Raw genomic sequence first — 16007 nt, 5'->3', positions numbered from 1 at the left:
AAACTATTGTGTCTGAAACGCGGTATACCATTTATTTATGTGTATCTAACTTTAATACGCACACAGACAAAAATACGCAGAACATCAATTGATAATGAACAAGAAAGGTAGAGGTTAAAATAATGTACAAAATGACGAAGTGGAGAAGACATTGTAAGCCAGCTTAGAGTGAGGAGAAACGCAGTTATACATAGAAAATAAAAGCAAGGCTACGCAATGAACACAGTGGATCAAAAGGAATGATCAAAAAGAAAGAAATTAAAGAGAAATACGAATAGAAAAAAAAACAAAACAAATAGAACTACTAGTACAACACATTAAATTATGGTTGTTATAGCTGATATTACATGTCAATTTCGTGACAACTTACCGAAGTCCAAAAACGCATTCCATTGTCTGAACTCCGTGCGCCTCGCCACCGGAAAGTGAAATACGGCCATTAATATGGGTGTGATTAATATTAATATGGGTGTGATTAATATTAATATGGGTGTGATTAATATTAATATGGGTGTGATCTGAAAAGAGTCAATCATGGTGACCGCTACAGAAAAGATACAGCCTTGAGGCCAGCTACACTCGACAGTGTATTACCAGTGTATGTACACTTGTAGCCATTGACTGTCTGTCAAATGACGCTTTTGGAAGGATCTGGCCGTCGTTGTAGATGGAGCAAAGGACGAAGGGATGTACTTTACCTGATAATCTTGTAGCAGCTCACAAGATCAATCTCTCAGCAAAGTCCCGGAATTTCAGGGGCGAGGTTCTTAGTGATCGTGTACGCCACTGACACAGGTCCGGAAAGACTCTCTCCAGAGTCCAGCGTCCAGTGTCCTGTCTCGTGACACAGGTCCGGAAAGACTCTCTCCAGAGTCCAGCGTCCAGTGTCCAGTCTCGTCACAGCGGTGTGCGGAACACAGGTCACACTAACGAAGACAAACCAACTTGGTGTTAAAAATCTGGTAGAACTGGAATATACGGAACATATTTACCGGTAAAAAAAATTAACAAAAGAAGAAGAAAATAATAAATGTCGCAAATGGTGTATAAATTATTTTCCACCTGCCGTTTCACAAAAGTCAATAATTAAAAACAGAATAATATTAGAAATTGCTGAATGCAGCAAATCTTTAGTTTCTCATGTATAACTTTGAAAACTTAACTCTCAAACGCCGGATAAATTCTTTTTCCCTCTCGTACTGAATACTTCTGGTCACAGTGCGCCCTCCACGGCGTATTCTCTGTTCAACTCTACTCTGTTCAACTTGCTAGACTTTATCACCAGTGTGTAGCAGTAATGATGATTGACGTTTATTTACATAACTGCCAATCAAACTATCCACTTTTGATAGCTTTGATTGGCACCTCTCAATCACGGGAGGTAAAAGTTCCTCTGAGGATGATTGTGATTGACGTTTGTTGGTAAAACCGTCAATCAAACTGTCAAATTTGACAGCTTTGATTGTCACCTATCTATCACGGGCAATAAAAATTCCCTTGCGGTATGATTGTGATTGACGTGTGTTTATAAAACCGTCAATCAAACCATCCAATCATATACAATCACAAAAAGAAAAAAAATCCTTTATTTTACTAAGAAATAAAAAGAAACCCTAGCACTTGACAGATAACTGGATTGAAGTGCACTGTATGGATTTGATTCACGGTACGTAAAGTTGTAATTAGTTTTAAATGCCATTATATAATAAGTTCACTGGCAGCTGTTTATTAGGATGCTGTTAGGTTTAACATCGCAGTGAATTGCAGTGGTTTTGAATGAAGGGGTGGAAAAAGTAGAATTCACATTGCTTGGAAGTATAGGTAATACAAATAAATATAATTCGAAGCAAAGTTTGGGATTGTTAAAAAAACAGAACAAAATAAAATAAACGAGGTATTGAAAACAAATGGATTAAGGCAATGTACAGATAAAACGATGATATTAGAGGAAAGGAAAAATACTGAAAAATACTGAAAACAACAATCTAAATCAAATAGCGGACTCATTTCTGTCAGTGGTGTAAAATGATATGACTTGAATATGGTTGTTCTGTTATATAACGTCATATGGGAGATGGCGTGAAAATTTATACGTGTTGTTAAATGTGCCCCTCTGTTTATATTTGTTTAAAATGATGCGCATTAATAATAACCACAAAAGCAATTTTATCAGGAGGTCATGTGCGTTTTGGAATGTTGGAATTCCCTCCATGTCCAACATGTTGTTTTATTGACCAGTCATCAGTGTTAGATATAATGATGAATAAATAGGGTAGTTAAAGCACTAAAACCCATGCGTCATCTTGTACGCTATAAATTTGTAGAAAATCCCCCGTTAATTCCCCTGTTTCTCTCTTTAGTCAAAATTAATGTTAGATGAGAGGAAATACCAAGTAGAAACACCATCATTACATATGACCCCTCCTTTCCCATCCCGTCACCAACATGGGAAATTTCAAAGTTCATTATTTACATTAAAAAAAAGCATACGGGAAATAAACAAAAAAAGTGTCAAGTTACACTTCTGAAGCATTAAAATGCAATCCAGTTGCGAATATCAGCTTTATCGGACCACTTTTAGCGAAAATGATTACACACATCCTGCCCCCCCCCCTTCCCTGCGAATGGAATGTGTCGTCTCGCTCTCTCCTAACACACTGCGGTCTATTGCTTGAGTCCGCCATAACACTGTCCTGCAAAAATAATTTGTAATCGGAAAATATTCTTGCGTATAAGATTGACGGCCTGAATCTTTGAGAGTGAAAAATATAACTGGATAAAAGTATTGAGGTCTGATATATCAATATCATTTTACAAATAACTAGCTTCAACTATTTCGGCTTCTTTCGATCTTTCCTTGATCGACCCTAGACAACGTCTCTGACGTGAGTTCCCAAAGAAAAAAATGCATCGCATGCAGTGGCCTCAAGTGCAGTTACCACTGTTACATGGTACTCTTTTTTCATAGTTATGAAATTCAAAGAAATTAATAATGAAAATCAAACAAGGTTATTAAAATAATAAATATCTGCTCGTGCCTGCTTGAACATCCAAGGAATACCCAGCCGTGTTCTCTTTAAAATAACTTACAGCCTTCCTCAGTTGATGAAGTGATATTGTAAGAATTTGTTCTGTTGATTACTTAGATTGTTTCTAACGAATGCATTTCAACATTAAAGCAAACGATATTGGATCAGTAAACAGATGGTTAAAGGTTTGATTATCTATCTTTTCCAGTCAGTCTGGTTGAGGTCCCAGTGAAGATGCAATAGATGTGTCATATGCGAGGTAAGTAAGTAACCTTTTAATGAAAATAATGCATTTAAGTAAAGCGATCATTTTAAGTTAGAAAAAACAAATTGGTAATACAAAGTTTATTTTCTTTAGGGGAAAACTAGGGTCCATCTGATTGCAGTTTACAATATCCACCATGGAATGCTAATTATAGTTTTGATATACATCTGTGTACATGACTGTGCAAATAAACGCCACAAAAACGAAATATATGAAAGGAGTGGCGGAGCCGGAGAAACATGAGAATATACTTATCAAGGTAGTAGGTCTTTAATGAATATCGAGCTGACCGATCATTGTATATCATATATTGTATATATTATATATTGTATATATTGTATATTGTATATATTATATATTGTATATATTATATATAAACCCCCCTCATCAGAAGAAGGCTATCCAGGTGCAGTAAGCGTCAACACGTTCTGTCAGCCAATGGGTACACACTGCCCTCTACCAGGCTCTCAGTTATTATTGTGGACATTTTTTTGACATCAGACCAAATTGACTGTCTATTTATCTAGAGACCTATCTGTGAATATCTGTGAAAAATCAATCTGTCGCCCTGGTAGAGGGTAGGTACACACTGCCTTTACACGACTCCTGTATATAGAGCGCACATTTCTTACATTGTATCCCGCTTATCTCATGTCTTCTCATGAACGTTCGGTGGATGTTAAATACGTTATCTTGTCACATTGTAAACTATTCGACATTTTTCAAGACAGCAAGCACTGCTGCTAAGTACATTATTAACGTCTACTATAATGCTTTCAACTAAAATAAAAGAGGCAAAGTTTGCTTGCTTATATACAAATAAATTATGATCCTCTAAGGATCCACCATTGACTACTCGTGAACGCTGAGATTTAATGATAATAATAATTTCTTCTTATATGGCGCATTCCATTAAAAAGTCTCAATGCGCCTTACAGTTATCTTAAATTAAAAAAAGCTAAATATTACAATTTAAAAGAGCAAAATATTACAATTAAAATGACAAAGTTGAGAGCTAAAAATGGCAAATTAAAATTTAGTTACACAATACAGATATATAGCTTATTAATAATCTTAATAATCTGTTCAGTATAAGAGTTGAATATTGTCAGTTAAGTATGCTAGGATCTAAAAGAATAAGAACTGCTTGGTAATTAATAATGTGCTGTTAAAATATCTTTAAAATATCTTTAAATTTCTTTGACACTCTAATTTCAGCGGGTTAACTGTTCCAGAGTATGGTTGCATATAGCGTGGAGTGACTTTATGTTTTATACCATTTCTAATTCAGTTCTCAATACCCGTCCAGTCATTTTATACCGCCATTCTTCCTGTACATTTCAAAAGAAAATATCGATTGGGGAAAGATAAGAAGCCTTGCAGAATGTGTAGACATAAGTACTGGCATTACTTTGGGACGTTTTCAAACGCGGACAGAATATTTAGTTAACCAAGAGCATGACCTTGTCTTATTTTAGTGTACAAACATCGCATACTTTGTCACGAGAGAGCGTTCGGGCATTTAGAATACGCTTGATATACGAGACTAAAATGTAAACGTAAACTACAGGACTGTCTACTCCAGGTGAAGTCGTTTGGCCCCATGATGTATTTGAAAGGCTGCACCTGGGTTTTATGTCAAATCGTCCCATCTTCTTTATCGATAATCTGCAGTTATCTTCCAAAAGCTTAAATTATCTTTATAAACCACTCCAAAATGTATTATCAGCGAAATGAAAACGCAGGAAACTGGCGCAAACAAATCAAAGAGAGGTCTTTTAATTAAAAGTCATCGCAGGAACATATTGAGCTGTGAATGGCGGTCTGAAAATAACAGGGAATTGTTGAGAATGCCAGAGGTTCAACCATTACATTCCATCGCCCCCCCCCCCCCACAATCCCCTTAACCACATTGACGTGTACCCTACACCAGGACCACAGAGATGGCTGTTACTACATATTCTGATAGTTCTCTGCCTAATTAATTCCCTGTATATTTTTGAACCAGAGGAATATTTGCACAGAAATGAAGTCGTTGTTCAGCTGACCCCAGTAGGCAGTAAGAAGAGTTTACCAAATATTTATACTGACCCCCCCCCCCCATACACACCTTGCTTTGTAGAACACCATCATATTTCCAGATAAAAAGAAAAGGTTTCTTTCACCCTACCCATAATATTTTACTAAGGCACATAAAATTATACAGACTGCCACATCAATAATAATAAATCAATTGATGATATTAAATAATGAATGAAAAATAATCTAAAAAATGTTTCAAGAGCATGTAAACAATAAAATTGGTTACGTAGACTTAGAAAAATTTTCTGTTTTTCAATTAAACATTTGGAGAGTCACATCTTTCACAGTCAAACTAATCAAGGGTTAACCTGTTTAATGCAGTGAAAGTAAGTTGGTCAAACTTTGCTTGAATGTAAGTTAACCTGGACTTCATCCTGATGTTACATGGACATTGTTGAAATTTTAAGACGGTCAATTCATCTTTCCCAAACTCCATGAATCTTGACCTGCATGTCAGCCAAAAAGAAAGACCAGTATGTTTGATTCTTAACAAAAGCATGTGACAGTGGGCATGGGATTCACAGATCCCAGTACCTGCAAATGCTACAAAATGTACATATTCAATTTTTGGATGTCACTTAGATTTTATGTATAGAAATATAACAATATAATTTATAGTATTTCTCATTTGGGTCAAGAAAGTAGGTATACCTTTCTTTGTTGGGCATAAGTTCCATTTGAATGGTAATACATGTACATATACATGTACATTGTACAAGTCAGACAGCAACAAAGTCAGTGTTAACATTATACTTTTATTACAGTTCAGATGTTCTGGTGGCTTTCAGATTTAAACATTTCAATTCACAATTAGCACATAACGCATTTCCATTTTTTACAATCACTAAAACCAACAAGAATGGTTAAGGCTTTGAATCTTTTTTGAAAGTTACCTTTGAATTAATTACAGATTTCTCTGCTCATGTTATATAAATAAAATGCTCTACTCTTGACTTCAGCTTGATCTTCTATCTCTCAGCAGAGGTTGAAAACACCAACAGTTGAGATTTCTATTAGCAGACTGGTATTCTGGGCAATCAGGAACATGTAGAACTTCCTCTATTTTTAATAATAGATGGTTTATATCTTAATAACCATCAAGTTTGCATCAAAACATACTACAACAGTCAGGGGCGGATTTAGGCCGTCTTCTGGAAGACGGTCAGATTTTCAAGTTTACATTGACGGGTATCTAATTTTTTCTGTTGGAAGACGGTCAAAATTGGAGGATGAATCAACAAAGATAATTTGGAAGACTGTCAGTAAATAGCTCTGGATCCGCCCCTGACAGTGGTTCATCTCTTACACAAACCCCAATTTTTAATAATATGTTAAGATATTGCAGGACCGGTGCCTGGATTAATCTACTGGTTATAAAGACAGAGCAAAGACAAAGTGTAAGAGTAGATTGTGGAGTTTGTTGTTAGGATTGGGATGTGCCTGGAAACAGACAAATTTACACTTTACTTATTTATATAGTAAACTTATCTTTAATACAGAAACTAGAATGATGACTGCTTATAAATGTACAGTAGCAGTGCACAGAAACTCTTGATAAATGACCTAGACTTGCCGTTTATGTTCAATGCTAACTGAATGCTGAATTTCAATAACACATCATATTTGGAATATAAAACTATCATGATGGGCAATTGACTGAAAATGCAGAACAGTTATCACAATATTTTCAGAGTAAAACTAAAAATAGAGAATGTCAACAAGATGCTGAAAAGGAAGATAAGGTAAAAGGATTTGTTGGCAAATGGTGTGTGTGTGTGTGTTTGTGTGTGTGTGTGTGTGCGTGCGTGCATGTACATGCATGCATGTGTGCACCAGTTTCACAGGCAGAACTCTAACGTTCAGCCCCAGCATACAAAGGCTGTGTGCTCTCAGCCTGCAGTGCCTGTTCACAGTATCAGCTAGCTGCGGTCTCTCTCAGTGCAGTCATGATATGTTCTGCCACTTCAGGAACACCAACCAGGTGTTTAGCCTGAGTAAAAAGAGTTGGACCTGTCTGTCTCATCATGGACGCATCTCTCTCCATCACCTGGTGAAAATATAATGAAACCCCCATCAAACTCACAAAAAAGAGAGAAAGCAAAAGTGAAAGTAACACCTAATAAACATAACTACACTGTATACAGTGCCTGTTTATTTTAATCTTCATACAATATTTTTTTTTTAATGTGTTGCCAAATTTCTTCCATACAAGATAAGATTTAATCCCAATTGTTTACCTTCAGGTCAGCCCCAACAGCTTCGGCCAGGTCAGTTTTGTTAATGACCAGGAGATCACTCTCAGTGATGCCTGGACCTCCCTTCCTCGGGATCTTATCTCCTCCTGAAACAGAAAGAAATGATAGTCCACCATGTCATCAACCACCTTTGGAAATATGGAGTTGATGAAGTCACCAAATTGTCAGAATTCTCTTTTTTCTGTACTTTTCAAATGTTTAAACTACATTCATACACATACAGTTTTCTACTGTATACTTTGTTATTCTGTCCATTTGGATCTGATTCTTAAAGATACATGTAGATGGCACCAGTGTGAATCATCTGAGATAGCCCAAAGTCTTGCAACTTGGGAGTGTTCCCATAAACCCGTCATACAAGCTGGATCGATCACTTTTGTATAGGTTTCTAAGACAGCATTGCCTCCATATACAGTTTCGCACTTATTGCTAAAAAATCAACCATATCTCATGCAAATTCCAGCACATTTTCAGGTCACACAATGCCTAATACATACCTGCAACATCTATGACGTATATGATGTAATCAGCCAGCTCTCGGCTGAAGTTAGCGGCTAAATTATCCCCACCAGACTCTATAATGACCAGCTCTGGGCTGAACTGCTTGGTAAGATCTATCACTTCTTCCAGGTTCAGAGAGTAATCCTTAATATTAGGGAAAATAAATGAAAACTTCATTTATAAGTACACTGTGGATAGAAATGAAATAAACTAAAAATGACATAAGGGCTGAAGATATACTTCCCCTCTCCCCTCTCTCTCTCCCCCCTCGCCCTCCTCCCCTCTTTCTCCCCCCCCCCCCTCTCTTCAACATTACCTCTCTGATGGCAGCATGGGGACAGCCTCCTGTCTCCACAGCTCGCATTCTCTCCTCTGGTAATGCTTTGTTACGGACCAAAAACTCCCAGTCTTCTCTAAAATGAAATATTTGCATGTGAATTCATACCAATATACACAGTCCTGTTTTAATTCAGAGACCACATTCATAAAAACAAGGCAGCAAAGCTGTCAAATGTACAGACAAAAAACAGAAAATAAAGATGCAAAATAGGTCATTTTGTCAATTTTGATGCAATAATAAATAATGCTTATAATAGCATTGTCAGTCAACACTGAATTTTAATCTTGCACAACAGGTAACATGGTCAATAACAGGAGCGGACCCAGAGATATTTTCTGACAGTATTACAAAGTATCTATGTTGATCCATCCTCCATTTTGATGGTCTTCCAACAGAAAAAAATAGATACCAGTCAATATAAACTTAATAACCTGACTGTCTTCAGGAAGACCCAGAAGATGGTCCACCCCTTCAATAAAATTACAGTTTCAGGACCATGAGAGTTCAAATTCACACTATGAAACTCTCAATATTTGAAAAATGATGACAGTGCATAAAATAATATTACATAATGTTTAAAGACATAAAAAACAATACAACTGCTTATGTGGAAACACAGAAAATGTGCAGAGCCCCAGGCAGATGAGAGTTAAAAGTCACAAATGCAAGTGTTTGAGAAAAAATTATAAAGGAAAACATAACAAAGCTAGAAAAGCACTTTGAGAGTGCAGACCACTGCCAAGTCAGCAATTGTTGATTATTATTGATAATTGATTGATTATTGTTCCAGACCACCACCAAAAATTAATCATTGTCCTCTTTGGCCCACTTCCGACAGTTCCTGAAAATTTCTGCAAAATCAGTCCATAACTTTTTGTGTTATGTGGATGACAGACAAACGGGGGTGAAAATATGACCTCCTTGGCAGAGCTTGAGGTAAATATAATTCCAATGAAGATGCTATTCAAACTTTTAATCTTCCAGTTTGATATATATATATATATATATATATATATATATATATATATTATTTAAAACTTATTTGCAATATTAAACAAAATTTACCTGCATAATTATCACTGCTTCCTTATTATTAATCTAGCAGAGAGCTTTACCTTTGGGAGTTTACAGGGAAATATCAACAAGTGTGCTTTATGTAATCTCATTTAATGGCCTATTAAGGCAAATGACTTTATAACTCTGAAATTAATCTAGTGATACCCAAGGGTAATTTACAGACTAAACCACTCAAAGGTCTTTCGGCCCATAAGTCACACTTTAAGAAAAGCACAAAACCATAATGCCCAAAATAGGAGACTACCAATCCTGATGCAATAATACATTATGTTTAACTGCACAGTCAACATCAACTTATGCACAACAGGTAACACAGACGAAATTAAAAGCATAAGGCTTCAGGCCCATCGGAGTTCAAGTTTATACTTAGAAAGTGCCAGAATGAGAAAAATGAAAATTTCACAAAAAATGCATAAATTCAATAAAAATGATAATCCAATAGAGCTGGTTTTCTCATATGAGCTGAAGGCCAATCCTAAAAATCGTACTTGTAAGTTAAAAATGATAATAAGTAGCACAGTTTTCTTTTCATAATGTTTGCAGTAGCAGTGCAAAAAGATTGTTGTCAATTTTGATGTAACATTACATAATAAATTAGAGAATAATTATCACCAATTTTTGTTTATTGACTATAAATAGGATGGACATGTAGAAAATATGATAACCATTCGGCTTCATGTCCATGGGAGCTCTGAGTCCCACAATGAATATGCCAAAAAGATAATGAATATTACACTAAAATGTATAGCTTCCAGAAAAAGAAGCCAATTAGACTGCTTTTCCAACTCAGGCTGCATTTTAGTCCTGTGTTTCTTTTTTGAAAGTTTGACAGTCATAAGTAACACAGTTTTCCCATAATGGTCATCAAGGCAGCAGCACCCAAAATTGTGTTTTCTTCTATTTTGATGCAACATTACATAACGCTTAACGGCATAATGACCATCGATTTTTAATAATAAAATATAAGTGTCATGAATTTTCAGAAAATGTGACAAGCATGGGTCTTCAAGCCCGTGGAGGTTCTAAGTCATACATTGAAAATGCCAATATGTGAAAAATTACATTTTCACAAAAAAACTACTTAACTACCAGAAAAATTTACCAAACAGACTGCATTGCCTACTGAAGCTGTATTTTAGTCCCATGTTTCTTTCCTGTAAGTTTGAGAACAGTAAGTGACATGACTTTCCTTAAATGGTCATCATGGGAGCAGTGCCCAAAATAGGGGTTTCTTCAAATTTTGATGCAATATTACATAATGTTTTACAGCATAATGACCATCCATTTTTCATAATAAATTATACCTGTCATGGATTTTAAGAAAATGTGACTAGCATGGGTCTTCAAGCCCATGGAGGTTCTAAGTCACACCTTGGAAATGCCAATAAGTAAAAAATTAAATTTTCACAAAAAACTGTTTAATTGCCAGAAAAATTTACCAAACAGACTGCATTGTCTACTGAAGCTGTATTTTAGACCCATGTTTCTTTCCTGTAAGTTTGAGAACAGTAATTGACATGATTTTCCTTAAATGGTCATCATGGGAGCAGTGCCCAAAATGGGGGTTTCTTCAAATTTTGATGCAACATTACATAATGTTTTGCAGCATAATGACCATCAATTTTTAATTATAAAATATTAGTATCATGGTTATTCAGAAAATGTGACTAGCAAAAGTCTTCAGGCCCATGGAACTTTTAAGTCACATATTGAAAATGCCAAAATGTAAACAAGACAGCACTGTTCTGAAATGGGTTTATTTCCATTTTTAACACTATTTTAACATAAAACAAAATAAACAGTTTACTGCCATTTTTATATGACCAATGAAGAAAATTGATGAGATGGGAAAAGTATCAATAGAACAGTGTTAAATGTCCCACTTCCTCCATTCTGAAATTCTGAACATAGTGGATGAATGCATCTGACAAACTGCAATGATATGAGTTTATTTCCATTTTTGACACTTTATTACACAATACACGATAACAAGTTTACCATCATTTTTACATAATCAGCTAAAAATGTTGTAAAGATGCAGGAAATATCAAACAAACACTTTTACATTTCTTATTAGTTCAATTATGAGACTGTTAACATGCCTAAGAATTGAATCTGTGGAATTGTGAAAAAACAGCATAACTCCTAAAATAATGGCCCGATTATACTGATTTTTGAACTCAACCTGCATTTTAGCAAGATTGACCACTCCTGTGAGTACAATGACAATTGGCCAATCTGTTTTTCTTACATTGTGTTTACGGTGTTGCATATATGCTGAAAAAAGTGAAAATAAAAAAGCATAACTTCCCTAAAAATTACCCGATCATGCTGATTTTCGAACTTGACCGGCGAATTATGAAAATTCATCAGTTCTGTAAGTTTCAAACCAAAATGTAATACAGTTTTTCACTTATCGTGTTTACGGTGTTGCATATATGCTGAAAAAAGTGAAAAAAAAGCATACCTTCCCTAAAAATTACCCGATCATGCTGATTTTCGAACTTAACCGGCGTATTATGAATATTCATCAGTACTGTAAGTTTCAAGCCAAAATGTAATACAGTTTTTCACTTATCGTGTTTACGGTGTTGCATATATGCTGAACAAGACAGCACTGTTCTGAAATGGGTTTATTTCCATTTTTAACACTTTTTTAACATAAAAACAAAATAAACATTTTACTGCCATTTTTATATGACCAACTAAAAAAATTGATGAAATGGGAAAAGTACCAATAGAACAGTGTTAAATGTCCAATTTCCTCCATTCTGAGATTCTGAACATAGTGGATGATTGAATCTGACAAACTGCAATGATATGAGTTTATTTCTATTTCTGACACTTTATTACACAATACATGATAACAAGTTTACCATGTTTTTTACATAATCAACTAACAATGTTGTAAAGATGCAGGAAATATCAAACAAACACTTTTAGGCATCTTATTAGTTAAATAATGAGACTGTTAACATGCTTAAGAATTGAATCTGAGGAAATGTGAAAAAAACAGTATAACTTCTAAAATAATGGCCTGATTATGCTGATTTTCGAACTCAACCTGCGTTTTAGTAAGATTGACCACTCCTGTGAGTATAATTACAATTGGCCAATCCGTTTTTCTTATATTGTGTTATCAGTGTTGCATTTATATTGAAAATAGTGAAAAAACAGCATAAATTCCCTCAAAATAGCCCAATCATGCTGATTTTCGAACTTGACCTGCGTATTATGAATATTCATCAGTTCTGTAAGTTTCAAGTCAAAAGGTAAAATGGTTTTCCACTTATCGTGTTATCGGTGCTGCATATATGCTGAAAAAAGTGAAAAAACAGCATAAATTCCCTAAAAGTGACCCGATCATGCTGGTTTTCGAACTTGACCTGCGTATTATGAATATTCATCAGTTCTGTAAGTTTCAAGTCAAAAGGTAAAATGGTTTTCCACTTATCGTGTTATCGGTGCTGCATATATGTTGAAAAAAGTGAAAAAACAGCATAATTTCCCTAAGAGTGACCCGATCATGCTGATTTTCGAACTTGACCTGCGTATTATGAATATTCATCAGTTCTGCAAGTTTCAAATCAAAAGGCAAAATGGTTTTCCACTTATCGTGTTATCGGTAAAAGTGCACGACGGCGACGACGGCGACGACGGCGACGACGGCGACGACAGACGCAGATGATGGCTATATGTACAGACACATCTGTGTCTGTACATAAAAATGTAAATTTGCCAATTTGCCATAACATGCAATTTTTTAAAAATCTATATAAAGAAATACTGGTAACTTATTGGTCAATATTTCCAAAAGTAAACAAAAGTCATTTTATCAATTCATCTACATTCTGCTTCTTTGTTCACTAATGAATAATGTTTGTAACTTTAAAATAAACAGCAATATTTTGTGAAATTGTATTTTTTCATCTTCAGTTATTAAATGACATGGTTTAAACTTGGGAAATCATTGCAAGAATTTATTAACAGCTCTATGGGTGAGAGATCTAGACATGCAGAGTTGGTAATATCTCATGTACGCCTGATTCTGTCCCCACAGCTTTAATGAGCAATTTCTACCTTTTTCACATTAGGAAATGAATCATAACTTGTTTTAAGCCTTATTTGGTACCCAACTTATATACAATTATTAAATTGACAATTGGAGTTCAGCATGGTGTAATAGCACTCCCTGGCCTTCAGCAGCCACTGCAGAAAACTTTGCACTGGTTGCTCTGGCAACCAATAAATCCCTGTCAATTAAGATACCATTTACCTGTACAGTAGATCTATAACGCAATCCAAGGAAAGCCAAGTCGCATTCTACAGTCATTTGTGGCTGGTAATAGCATTGTTTTTTGTCAAAGATGAAGGCAAGTTATGTTATCCTCCCTTAATGTACCCATTATTTTCTCACCTGCACCTAAATGCACCCATTATTCTTATTAATGTCTATGCCAACATGTAAACATCATAGTAAGCTTGGACTGGATCAAATAAAATAAAAAACTTGATTTATCCACATCAATATGTACACAAAACTGTCCTGCTCAATGTGTATACCTGGTAAATATATCATTTGTGACTACACACACGCCATGTCTGTCCCGTAGATGTCTGCAGAGAGCCAGAACTAGAGCCGTCTTCCCTGAACCCACAGGACCTCCAATACCCACAGTGAATGCCCTCTGGCAGGATATACAGCAGACATGTTAGTATAATTACATAACAATAAAAAGTGGTGGTGAAAGAGGGAATGAAATTTATTTTTATTAACTAATAATAAATCAATTTGAAGTAAGAGCCCAATTAAACAAAAAACAAACAAAAATACATGCACTTCACATCATATCATATTACTACAGTTTTAAATTGAAAAATATAGTTTGCAATATAAAACATAAAGGATAATATATTATGTCAACTTTGCTAAGGTGGGAGTCAGGTACAGTACCACCACTGTCATAGCCTAGATATCTGACATGAACACTTCTACTGCAGGTTAGATGTTGATAACAACCTTCTTAAAATCCTTGCGTAGTATTGGCCTTGGTCTGCCAGTGTAGGACCCTGGGTTCTCCATAGCCTCGTGTGTGTGTCCATGGTCATGTGTGTGGCTGTGGTCATGTGAGTGGTCATGGCTGTGGGCGTGGGCCGGTGTGGCTTCCTTGACTGCCCCAGCTGGAATATAGCATATGATACATGAAGTAATGCACCTGTTGAACCAGTCTGAATATTCCTTGTGACTGCTGCACAGGCTGGTAGGGATACAAAGAAACAGAGTGAAAAATATGCCTCACATCATTCACAATGCAATTCCCTAACTTATGGGCATCTTATTTTAAGGCGCATTCCCATAGATTTTAGATCGATCTATCCCCGTGGGGAGTCTCACTAGATTACTGTCAGATAATCTGGCTTAAATGGCCGTCCTGCCTACTACAAGCTGTAAGGGCGTAATTAACTTTCATACCCGCTCGGCTGACAGCTATTCAGCGTCAACCCCCAGGGAGTTAGGCCGATCTAGTTGGATCGATCTAATCTCTGGGAATGGATCTAATATTTTACAAGTTTGTCTACAGTACATTGAGAGGAAATCCTCCAAAGGCTGTAAAATATATTCATATACCATATGAGTGTTAACTGAGTGACATATATGATACACCTCAACATGCAATTACTGCTTTAAGAATACCAGTGTATGAAGAGGGGAGAAATACATATAAAACTCAGTCTAAAAATGTCTTTATCTCTTCATGGCCACATTCTCAACCAAAGTTGTTCCACAGACTAACAGATACAGTACATACAGTACAGTTTATACACATACGTTGAGTACCCAACTCTGAACAAGTAGTTGTAAATGCAGTACAGCAGTAAAATTCACATTAATTAGCAGAACTTAACCTGGATTAAACCAGTGTCACTGTGTCAAGGAAAAGAAATTTTGAATGTTTGATCCAGTAATTAAGGAAAAGTCATTTTTAAGCAATCACAAAAACCTCATTAGCTATCTGATGAATATACCAGCTGTATTAGGCCTGCCTCTACAGCGACAGAACGAGGGGAAAGGAGGGGGCTGGGGGACATGTGACTTCCCCCCCCCCCCCCCCCCCCCCCGTCCTAGCTTCAAAGTGCCCCCCTTCCCTCCCTGTCTTCCCCCTAACCCCCAGCAAAATCCTGGATCTGTCGACCATCCGCCATCGCCATTGTTATCATATAACCAACAGATGCTGTCGTACCTCTCAAGAAATTGCAGGCGCCGTTGTCAGCAGAGTCCATGCCGTCTTGCCACGCACTGATTAAGTTGAACACTGCGTACACTGACGGCGAGGACTGCAGACTTATCTAGGTCTATATTATTAAACCAACATCATTACGTAGCAGTCTGACCCTGGTTGACCTTGTGCGGACAAATTCATCTTATCGGGGGAGAGGTGATCGACTGATATTATTTG

The 16007-nt window shown here is 36.1% G+C and overlaps 1 protein-coding gene across 1 annotated transcript; it reads right to left on the bottom strand.

Annotated features, from left to right (window-relative positions):
• Positions 1-6117: 6117 nt before the first annotated feature.
• LOC106151114 (uncharacterized) lies at positions 6118-15971 on the bottom strand. The gene is made up of 7 exons (XM_013524211.3): positions 15792-15971; positions 14570-14730; positions 14113-14237; positions 8449-8545; positions 8129-8276; positions 7614-7717; positions 6118-7423 (listed from the first exon to the last, which is right to left on the bottom strand). The coding sequence occupies exons 1-7, from the start codon at positions 15829-15831 to the stop codon at positions 7292-7294; spliced, it is 807 nt and encodes a 268-aa protein (XP_013379665.2). The 5' UTR covers positions 15832-15971; the 3' UTR covers positions 6118-7291.
• Positions 15972-16007: the final 36 nt, after the last annotated feature.

This window comes from Lingula anatina, chromosome 9, assembly GCF_051362555.1.
Source record: "Lingula anatina isolate TDL-2025a chromosome 9, LinAna3.0, whole genome shotgun sequence".
NCBI lineage: Eukaryota > Metazoa > Brachiopoda > Lingulata > Lingulida > Lingulidae > Lingula > Lingula anatina.
Note: the sequence above shows the minus strand (reverse complement) of the source record. Positions and strands in the feature narration are given on the sequence as shown.